Below are 12063 nucleotides of genomic sequence, written 5' to 3'. Positions count from 1 at the left end.
AGGCCTTACGCTGAGGAAAGAAGCCAGCTTTGAAAAGTTACATATGGTATACGACACCATTTATGACCTCTCCAGGGCAAAACCAGGGGGTGGGAGCGTGACCGATGGTTGCCAGGGGTGACGGGTGGGGGAAGGCGCCTATAGAGGGGCAGCGTAAGGGGGTTTTGGAGGTTGACGGTACCTGCTCTGTATCCATGATGGTTATACAAATCTATAAAGTGTTAAAATTTACAGAACCGTATGCTATAAGAAAACTCAAGTCAACTGTATGATAATCTAAAAAAAATTTTTTTTAAAGATAATGAGCCCAAAATGATGGAGCACTGAGAGGGGACAAAACAAGAAACACAATTTCTGGAAAACAGCAAATGGGATACGACTGAGCTGGACAGAGGAACTGCAATCCAGAGGGACTCCAAGTTGGGGTGCCAGTAAGAACAAGCTGACTGGTCCCACAGCCCGAACTCAGACGTGGAGGTAAGAGTTACAGCAAAGAGTAGAGTCAAGGAACAGGTCTGAAAATGACTGATTGAAAATTATATACAACAGAATAGCCAGGTCCCAAGGCCTCTGCCCAGCCCCTTTTGGCCAAATACGACCTCACATCACATCACTGTTTCCCACAAGTAAGGACAAGATAATTTTTCTCTGGAGAAAGTGAAGGAGAAAACTAAGTGGAGGGATGTGTAGAGGGGCAGGCGTAGGGACGTACGTTCTGCAGAACACAGGCTGCTTCTCTAGAGAAGTGGAACAGCCCAGCCAGAGTAAAAGCCACCAACCACTCCCGAGGGCGCCTCAGCCTGGATCCCCTACAGCTGCTGCCCTGCTGCCTATTTATCACTTGTCTCACCTTTTTATATCATGAACAGGAACAAGAACTTCGCAGAGTGGCATGTCTGAGTAGCACCATGCTAGTGAAGCCTGCCACCTGCCGAACCCTGCCCACAAAGCTCTCAGCCAGTCTTCCACGGTCCGCTCCTACAGGACAGACTGTCAAGACCAGTCAGAAATAGAAGGGAAGTCACCCACGCGAACAAGACAAGGAAACTAAAATTCAGAATGGTCACAGTAATTGGTGTGAACAGAGTAGGAAAGAAAAGCAATTAATATGTGTGCATCTGTAACCTATTATATTCAGAAAAATAACATTTTACCTTGAACTAAGGTTAGTATATTTTGAAAGTAAGAGAAATAAAGGATGTCTTAGAAATTAAAATATTTTAAAATATATGAAAAATTCAGTAGAAAGAAATAATGCTGGAAGATCAAAATGAAGAAATCATCTAGAAAAAACAGAGACAACAGTGTCCAAACAAATAGTGTCCAAGGAAAAGAGAAGAAAATTAAGCATCAGTCTTGGAGGTCAATTACCTGACTAGGATAGCATCATAGTTCTCAAAAGCAGAAGAGAATGGAGCAATGCCTTCAAAATACTGGGAGAGAATTATTATTTTTTATTAAAGTATTACTGATATACAATCTTACAAACGTTTCACATGAACATTTTAGTTTCAACGTTCACCCATATTATCAAGTCCTCCCCCCAACCTACTGCAGCCACTGCCTATCAGCATAGTAAGATGCTGAAGTCATTACATGTCTTCTCCCGCTGGACTGCCTTCCCCGTGACCTACCTACACTGTGATCGTGAGTCATACTGCCCCTTAATCCCCTTCCCCCTCCCTCCCTCCTCCCCCTCCCCACCCCTCCCCTTTGATAACCGCTACTATCTTCTTGGAGTCTGTGAGTCTGCTGTTATTTTGTTCCTTCAGTTTTCCTTCATTGTTATGCTCCACAGATGAGTGAGGTCACTTGGTGCTTGTCTTTCTCCACCTGGCTTATTTCACCGAGCATAATCCCCTCTAGCTCCATCCATGTGGTTGCAAATGGTAGTAGGATTTCTTTTTATGGCTGAATAATATTCCATTGTGTATATGTACCACATCTTCCTTATCCATTCTTCTATTGATGGACACTTAGGTTGCTTCCGAATCTTGGAAGAAAATTAATTTTATCTTAAAATTATTTACGTAGTAAACCATCAGTGGAACATGAGAGTGGAGGCAGGACATTTTAGGCACGTAAGGACTCAGAAAATTTGCTTCTCATATAACCACACTTCTTAGAAAGCTTTAAGTCTTAGGAAGTGCACAAGTAAACAAGAAAGCAGGACACAGCGGGTCCCACAGGAGGGTGACAGGAGGAGGGGGTGGGATAAAGGCTGTGCAGCCAGCCAAGAGGACAGCCAGAAGACGGGCACAGAAGGTCACATGCAGAATAGACCTCTCTAGTGAAGAGACAATCAGATTGTCTGATATTTGGGGACAAAAGCCCTTCAACACTAACGATGAGAATATGGTGGACCTAACACAGGAATTGGAAAAATTTTAAGATAGGTTTCCATAATATGGAAGTGTTCAAAATGAGGCAGTTATTAATTTCAGGAAAAATAAAGTGATGTAAAATGTAATCAGGGTACACTGCTTTGCTCTATAGTTATAATTAAAGAATAGCAAAAGCATTTACTAAATATTATAATTCCATAATGGGAGAAAGGGAGGCACGTGTGTGAGAGAGCTAAATCACGTAACACTATCAAGAACACGGTAACAGCTAAAACTTCAATCAGGCAACAGAAGAATAGGCAGATTATCTGGATACACTAAGATAAATACCGAAAGAAGCAACTTTTGGAGTCAAATTGATTGTCTATGGAAGGTAAAGAAAGTTGGGACAGGAACTATTATTTTTCATCATAAGGCCTTCAGGTCTTTTAACTGTGTACACATCATATTGATAAATCGTAAATTTACAACACAACTCTTTACAACTACATAAAAGCAGTAAGGCCACTACGATCTGATTTGATTTTAGATATATTTGTTTGAAATTTCAAATTACATTAGGGGAAATGTGATTTTTACGTTTACTGAATGGGGCGTGGACTAAAAAGAGGTTCTGATACACTTCACTAGGTTACCCAAACTCTACAGCACACGTGTGTGCATCAAAATTCTACAGCGCTTCCTTACCCCCTGCTCTCTCCCCTCAGAATGACCTTGCTCTCAAAGAACACTGCAGCCTGACCAGCAGAGGCCAAACAGCACCCCAGGGCGCCCTCTGCATGCGGACGGGGTACGCAGGCCCAGCAGTGCTCCCGAGTCTGCCCCTCGGCTGCTCCCTCCTGCTAGCGTGACTTTCCCTGCACCTGTGCCCTGCCCGCGTCATTACCTGCATTCTCCTTGCCGCTAGTCCATTTTCTACTTATTAGACATTTCCCTTGATCTGATACCAAATTTAGCCCATCTGCCCATAACCCAGGTGGCAATTCGACCACTTCCTGGTAAGAACAGACGTTTCTCACTAATACAGAAAACTTTTGCAGTTAATGCTGTCAAAATTATTAACATATACACATATACAATCATATTTAGGCATGGATATGTTAAAATGTGGACTTAGTGACCACGGGCTAACACTGAGTGCTGAACACAGGCAACAATGCTGGGGCGCGGTTGCCTAGGGAGACACCTGAACACAGCAGAATTCCTTTTGTTCATGTTTATTCACACAGAACATTACCGTTTAGTATAATCAAGGTTACAAAAAATCTGTTACTAACCAATAAGCAAATGTTTACTCTCCTCTTGGTTCAATAATTCTCTATTAGGTAGTACAGTTATTTTTACCAATTTATTTTTAACTGCCTATGATTTCAATGAAATTTCTTAGCTTTTACTTATTTTTAAATAAGTCCTTCAGTTGGAAAACTTCATATATATCAAAATCCTTCCTGCACTTTAATGCACTCTTCAATGCCTTCTACTTAACCTAGCTGTCTTAAAATGCAGTATGATTCTTTGAAGGTTGAATATGACTTAATGTTTGTAAAAGATGAGCATAAAGCCTGTAAAAAATGTTTCTGCACCCCGCCGTGTTTCACAGAACCACATGAATGTTCCATATTCTTCATAGTTAGCAAAAGAAATCCCTTAGGGCTCAAATGCTACGTAGAACACAGGGAGGAATTTAGGCCATCAATGTACTTGTAAAATAGATAAAATTCTAAATGCACTTTAAGATTCCATCTTCACTACAGACGGGAAAGCGCTGGAAGGCTGAGTCTTCTTCAGCAGCACCTGTGGCCCCCCAGTTGGAACAGAGATGCAGGCACCTTCCCCCACAAACTGCGCAAACTCAGTCCGGAAGGACCGGCAGACCCCCTTCTCCCCAGGCTGCATCCCCTTAATGAAACGCCATGTTCACGGTGGTCAGTTATCAGAGTAAATAACAATATTCCTAAGGGCCCACAAAACAAAGAGTATTTTTAGATGAAGAATATACCCTGTGCACTCAGAAGTTTCAGGTATAATTAAGTACTTCATGCAAGTAATATTCTACCAGTTACAAGTCACGATGAACTACACATTCTTAATTTTAACTGAATTTCATGTTATACAAAACTTAAGTATGGCACATTTCTACTATTAAACATTACATTATTTTTGTTTAAAAAAAATATTAATCAAAACTGATACACTACCCAGACCTCTTGATTTAAAATGTAACTTGAAGAAAACCATTACAAACTGAATAAACAGGCATTCTTTTATACAAACATTATGAGTTAAATTTTTAGTTAAAAAAAAAGGCAATTTCAGGGCAATTAAGCCATCTCTGATTAAGACATACATTTTCATGCATGTGAAAAAAGAAGTTTACATTCAAGAATAAGTTCCATAGCAAACAAATTACAGCCTTTATTCAGTAAATTAAAATAATTCCAGTTAACAGAAAATAACTGCAACCATATATAATTGTCATGTACATACTCCAAAACCTCCAGAATTTATTTAAGAAACTTGAAAGAACTTCTTTTTAAAGTATATCTTCAGAAAACCAACCAAAACAACTGGTGCCTTAACTGAGGTGAACAGGCACTATGTACACAACCCCATCTGACCTATGCGCAAAAACAGAAGGAATACAGAGGAAATGAAGGTTACTGTTTTCCAAAATTTCTGCCATATTAGTACTTAAGTCAAAACACTTACCTGCAAGGAAAACCAGCTGAGGTATTTTCAATGCTGAAATAAATTTCTTGAATGTTAAATACCACAAGAATGAAAACAGCTCCTTTGAACATTTACATCTGGTTTACAGCTGAGGCAGAAGACGAAGGTCTGCCAATAAATTTTCTCATCTCAACTATATTCTTTCATCCCTTATGAAGTGCAAGCTTCAAGGGAAATGATCACATGTAAAAACTTATCAAGTGAGTCGGGGTTCCTGACTGCAACACCTTAACCAAATAGAAATAGGAATTTTAAATTCTCCTCCCTGATCTCGTCAGACATGAGTAGTAATTCCTACGCTGGACAAGGTAAGCATGTCCTGAAAATCGAAGCCAAGCTTGACAAAGAACCGCGCTGGATACACTGAATACAGGAACCACCTCAAACAAGATGGCACTTGAAGCCTTTACACATGACACATGAAAACGATGAAGTGTTTTCTTTAGATTTGGTCTTTCTTCATCTTTTCATAACTCTGAATCCTGGAAGGTTAACAAGTCATTACACTCATACACCCTGTAATCCTTTCTCCACACAATAGGCTCACATGCACAGCATCACGTGTCAATATGGTATTATCAACACAGCATGAACACTGGGCAGGAGGCGGGCTTCACATGAGAGCCTCTGCATTGCTGGCCTGTCCCAACAACAGCAGACATCATTTCAGCAGTTACAGTGTCGATTATGATCAATAGAGCTAATCTGTTTTATACCCGTCATAAATTTTCATAAGTCATCCATAAGCAAGATGCAAAGGACAAAGAAAAAAAGTTATGTGCCAACTTCAAAAATAACATACTAACCAGACATCAGCACTCGAAAGCTAGGTTGAATAGGACTGGCCTGGATGCACATGCAGTAAATTTGTTTTCAGAATATGAAATTAAATGGTAATGTCAGCAGTATTACTACTGTTTCTATATTTGTGATTAATCACTAGCAGTACAACTCCCAGAAGGAAGGAGATGGATCCAATAGCGATGTAAGCAATCCCCAAAAATGGGTTTTTTCCTCCCATCCATGAAATAGTGCTCAAGATCATCCGTTTTCGTCCATCAAAAGAATGTACGGGATAATCTGAAGAATGTATAGGAAGACTTCCATGTCCAGTTACTTGATTTTTAAAACACAACTTTAAAATCTGGTACTTCATTGCTTTAATTCATTGGTGTAATTCTATACGCTGCCACCTTGCTCCTTGGCTCTGAATCACAAATTAATTACATGAGGATTGTCTGGAAGCACTGACTTAACAAACTAATGTTAGTAGTAAAAGCCAGCATAGGTCACAAGCACAAGCAGCCACATCTAAGGGCCAGATTGTTTCTCAGGCACTTTTGCTCTCGTTACACAGAAGGGGCAAAGCCACAAGAGGCAGCTCAGGTGAGCAGCAGGGGAGCCCACTGAGGAGGAGGAGGTGCACAGTGCAGGAGAACACGGGGCAGTGAGGGGAGAGGGGTCTCGGGGGGCTCAAGCAGCACGGGTAGCAAGAGTGCTGTCGGGGAATGTGAGGGGACGCTGAGCACCAAGTCAGAAGCAGGTTACGGAAGTGCTGGCTTGCCTGTGTGGAGCAGTGATGAAACTCTCGGTGTGACAGAGAGCTGATGACTAAAACAGAGTAGAGGTGAAGCGTGGACCGTTAGAGACGTAAGAAATGGGCACCAGTACATCAGGTGAGCTGTTTCTTTGGACCAGTTCCAGGATGGTGTTAAGAGGGCAGAGCAGTAAACCCCCAAGAGAAAGGTTTACAATCTTTTCAAAAGGACCTTTGGATGGAGCGTTAGGCCCTGCATGTCTCTCTAGTTCCTGCAGCTCTCCATCCCCACAGACCGGCCCATGATCCCGAACGGCAGGCTCAGCTCTACTAAGGCAGAATGATTACAAGAGTTCTAACTAACCCAGAACTCCGGGAACCAGGCAGCAAACCCCCATGCTAGTCCCTCTCTCTACCCCAACTCTAAAAAATGCGCTTCTGCCTTAATCCTAACACCTGGTTCCTCCCTGGTACCTGACTCTGATAATTAACTCCTGGTGTTCGAACAGGCAGGCCCCAACTCCCACCTCGCCAACCTGAGGCAGCCTGCTTCCTTCCAAGAGCTCTCTTCCCAATGCCTGGGGTCCAGCTGACCTGTCAACCAGGAACCCCAAGTGCACTGAACTCTCCCTTACTGTGCTCCAGGCTTCATGCCAGGGCAGCACTTACTCTTTACTAGGCCTCTGGATATCAACCACTACAAAGCTGCCCTCTACTTTGGCTCAGGATAATGTTATTTCTACCAGCACCTGAACTGGTCTGTCTGTTCAAAACATCTATGTGGGCCTAGTGTCAAAAACGTGGTCACTTTCAGTCTGTCACTACCAGGTCATATTCCGTTACATACTCAGGTGTAAAATCAAGAGACTAAGGACCCAAAAACATCTTTATTTTGAAAAGGACCATTTACTAAACAACTATGAAGTTATATACTGATGGCTAATCTGGATTATAAAAAATAAAAAATGCAAAGATTATCAGCAAACTTTTAAATGCTAATATTTGAGAAACATTTCATTCATGACATATGCAAGCAATGGGCTAGGGATTAAAAGATGTGCGGATTTGTTTAGAATAAAAGGTTGTGACCAAAATTTCTAAAGCAAGACTTTGCATCCAGGCCACTACAGACCAGTGTGACTAATTTGGAGGAACCACACAGGGTGCGCCCTACAGTGGGGCTGGCAGAAAATCAGGGCCTTTGGAGTCAATCGCTTCATCTGAACACCAGCTTTTCTTATTACCTGTATAACCTCAGTAAATTACTTAAATGTTCTACATTCCTGTACTCTTGTCTATAACATGGAGATGACACCTACCTCATAATGCTTGAATTACATAAAGGTATGGGAAGTACTTAGCATAATGTTGACACAGGATTAGGATGATATAAATGATATTTATCATCACTAAAATGTACACCTAAATTATTAATGTGGAATGGTACAGCTGTTATTCTATTATCCATAAGGAAAAAAGTGTTTTGGTACTATGAACAGAGCAATAATTATAGACAATTATGTGAACTAACACATCCACTGATTTTTAGTATCTAAAAATATGTATCACAACAGTGCATCACCACTACTTACTCCCTCACTGGCCTTTGCACTAGGCTCAATTACAATCTCCCTGGTAAAAATATCTAGCACTTACATTTCAAATAATTTTACCGAATAATATACTTGGGCCTGAGTACAAAGCATATAAAAATTTACGACATTTCTGAAGATATAAAAGGTATTTTCTCATACATACACACAATACTCTTACAAAAATGCAGATTAAAACTCAAACACAAAGTAGCATGCCATATAACTGAGGTAAGACTGGACTACACTCCTTTCAAATTCTATGAATCTGTGCATGTGACCAAAAAAGGATACTGTATGTGATATTCAAATAGTATCGTCCAGCTGGTAATGTGGGGTGTAAATCACTTTTCCGCTCTATAAGACGATATAACTTACGAAAAGTAGGTAATGCTGCAGTACGCATCCAAACAATAAAATCCTCATTTATGAACCCATTATTGTCTGGTTCAGAATCCAGCATGTATACTGGTTTAACCCAGTTTACTGGCTTTGTTGTACCTTAAAACAGGGGAGACAAGAATATTCAATTCTACTAAGAGTTTCACTGAAAATTCACTCTAACAAAGATACATAATACACAGTCTGGATATTTTTATTTTTAGAGGTATTTTAAAGGTATTTTTAAAGGTATTATATTCATATTCTAAGGAAGTCTTGTAATCTAGAACAAAACCAATTCTTTGCATAAGAACTTAACAAATGATTACAAAGATTTGATTGACATCTCAATTTTGATTGATTTAAAAGTAGGCTACTGAGTATACCTAAAGGCCAATGAATTAACATAAAGATATAATTGTAAAAAACATTACACTGTGAAATTAACAAGGCACAGAAACAAAAATAAATTTGAACTTCTGATTATATAAATAATTGGGGCTTGTTTAAAAAAACTGTCAGTTTAAAAAGATTACGGCTGAAATGCTTATAGGAAAATAGCATGAATGAGGTTTAAAAACATTTTTTTTTAAAAAAGCATAAACTTTAAGATTCTAAGGACAGAAAGCTTTAGGTACCTCATTCAAACTCCTACCTTACACTGTAAAGAGAGGACCAGGAACACCTTACCTTTGAATCGCTCTTCTAGTGTTTCTCCTCCAGGGGGATTTCTGAATTTCACATTTTTATCTGTCCACCAAGCAATCCCTTTCTTTTTCAAATTAATAGGCATAGGATCAGATTCATTGCCAACCAGAAACAACTCTAATGTATCTAAACACAAGAAAAGGAAGATATTGCTAGGTCTCTATAGAGAAATCCATAGTACCTGCCTTACTGTAAGAAATGAGGATCTGGTATTTGCTCCCAAAAGTGGATGTAACAGAGCAGGAGCATGATGTATATTTGCTCTTGATTACTTTTAGCTCAATTACCTACTGCAGCTTTATAATCCTAGATGGACTTGTTGTCCCTCAATACAGTTCTAGGTCACTTTTCTGTATGGCTAATTGATGTGATAAGGTCAAATGTTTTATAATTAAACCAAATAAAACAATTTGCAAGGTAATCTGCCTCTCCTCCTTTTCTTTAAAAAAATGTGCTCCTCAATAGCTGCTGATTTATCCACTTCTCTAGCTATACTGTCCAATATGGTAGCCACTAGCTACATGGCTACAGGGCCCTTGAAACTATGGCTGGTACGAATGACTACATTTTGTCAGTGTATAATATACATCAAATAGCAAAGATTTAACAAAAATATAGAATGTAAAATATCTCATTAATAACTACTACATACCATCATTTATGTGCCAAAATGATAATATTTTGGGCACATTGGGTTCAATGGAATATATTATTAGAATTAATTTCATTTGTTTCTTTTCATTGATGAACTGTAGCTCCTTTTTAATGTTCTAAATTTTAAAAAGTGGATGGAAAAGGCAACCTGCCTTTTAGGATATGTAAAATAAGGTTAGCAGAGATTAACAGGTCTGTTAGTTTCTTCCCAGAAACAGAAATTGATTCTTATATATAAGAATTCTCAAAAGAAAGTCACAAAACATTATAATACCCCACTGAATAACTAATACATTTATCTCAAAGCTGTTGAATTTCTCAATCTCATTCATGTTTACTAGACTATCAAATCCGTAAGATTATGCAAATGTTCCTAACTCTATACATTTCCTAATTACATATCTGTATTTGTTACATACATCTATATCATACCATTAAACATGCTGTTGGCAATGGCACCACAAGGAGCAATTGGTTTGTCTTCATTTCTTCGGTAAGGCTCACATTCCTTACTGGGGTTCTGATATACAGAAGGAAAAGAAAAGAGAAATTATTACCTAGGCTTCTGGGAGAACTATGAGGTAGCCCTATATACTCATTAGAAGTTCAAAACATGCATGTTTCTCATTTGCGATGCATACAAAATGAGTCTGTATTATAAACAGACTATAATAACATCACATTTAAATACTCATATTCTATTTCTTAACATTACTGTACTATATTAATGCAACCCTTCCTTGCATATATTTTGTCATAGAAGCCTGTATCAAACTGGCATTTTTATTTTCCTATCAACATAGAAATCATCCTGTAGAGTCTTCTGCTCTCCAAAATCAACTAGACTGTTGTCCATCCAGTTGTGACATAATGAGAGTAATCTTCAACTGGAGGGGGAGAGACCAGAGGTTCTAGTTCCAGCTACACCCTATGTGGCTTTGGGTCCCTTGATTTACCTGTGTTTCACTTATAAAATAAACATGTACAAACAGGTAAGCTCAAATTGTATAATTTGGGGTTAAATCCTATGTCAAAGGAAGGAGGGAGAGAAGGAAGAAAGGAAGGAAAGGTTGGGTAGGGGGCCTAAAGTAGATTCTTGGAATCTACCCGCTTTCTTCAAATTGTATATCCAGTTGCAGGGAAAAGATGCAGCCGAGGCAAGAAGCACATCCCTGTTCCCCAGACCCGGTTCTGACTGCTAAAGCTCTCAAGGGGATGCAGCAGCCCTGGAGCTGAACTGGAGACTACCGAGTCTGAGATGAGGCGCACGTCTGAGTTGTTCTGAGACTCCTCAGTCACATTAAGCCATGTCTCCAAACACACAAACAGACCAAGATATTTTCAATCTGAAAGTAACCCTTGCTAGTCCTCTTAGGGCTATTCCACTACCAACTAACACTGACTTAATGAATCTACACCCTCTCTGTCTAGATTGGAAAAAGAACTGCACGCATGCAAAAGGCGGGTGGCTAGAGAACACGTGGTGGGGACCTCATTCACCTCTAGTATTTGACTTCCTAACTGCCTGGTTCCTAAGCCACGTAGATGTATACAGTCAGTACTCTGAAACCATGAAGACTTAATGTTTTGATGAAACTGTGATTTTTTTAAAAAAGATTATTAAATATAAAAACTTTCAGGAGGGCAAATATATTTTAGCCACTGAATTCTTTAGGAAGTTATAAAGGAAAATATTATTTACTACCTGTGAGTCTAATACTGAACTCAGTAATGTTAGATACTTTGCAGTAACTGGCTTCGGAAAGCCATTTAGTGAGTACCTATTATGTACCACGGACCATGCAAGGTGCTAGAAACAGAAAAATGAAAAATATGAAATCCCTTCTTTTAAGTAGCTTATAATATAATAAAGAGACCCATATGCAACCAACTATAATATGAAATAATGATGAAGTCCATATTCCTTCACTATCTATTTATTACAAGCCTTCCACATGCTAGGCGCTCCCTGGGCGCTAGTATTGGGTAACTGAGAACATCCTGCTCCCTGTCCTCATGCGCTTACAGTGTAGCAGGCAGGACAGAAGGTAAGAAAGTAAACGAACACATAATGACAACTGCAATTATGTGTTATGAAAATGGTATGTGAGCAATT

The 12063-nt window shown here is 39.4% G+C and overlaps 1 protein-coding gene across 1 annotated transcript in view; it reads right to left on the bottom strand.

The window, feature by feature from the left end:
- Positions 1 to 3546: 3546 nt before the first annotated feature.
- TMEM30A (transmembrane protein 30A) overlaps positions 3547 to 12063 on the bottom strand; it is a 30704-nt gene continuing 22187 nt past the window's right edge. Inside the window, exons 4-7 of the mRNA XM_073224353.1 lie at positions 10380 to 10467; positions 9276 to 9419; positions 8499 to 8705; positions 3547 to 6155 (exon numbers count right to left, since the gene is read on the bottom strand). Of these exons, the coding sequence (XP_073080454.1) occupies positions 5962 to 6155; positions 8499 to 8705; positions 9276 to 9419; positions 10380 to 10467 (633 nt within the window). The 3' untranslated portion in view covers positions 3547 to 5961. The remainder of the gene's footprint in view (positions 6156 to 8498; positions 8706 to 9275; positions 9420 to 10379; positions 10468 to 12063) is intronic.

Source organism: Manis javanica, chromosome 16, assembly GCF_040802235.1.
Source record: "Manis javanica isolate MJ-LG chromosome 16, MJ_LKY, whole genome shotgun sequence".
Taxonomy (NCBI): Eukaryota; Metazoa; Chordata; class Mammalia; order Pholidota; family Manidae; genus Manis; species Manis javanica.
This window is presented reverse-complemented; position numbering and strand designations above follow the sequence as displayed.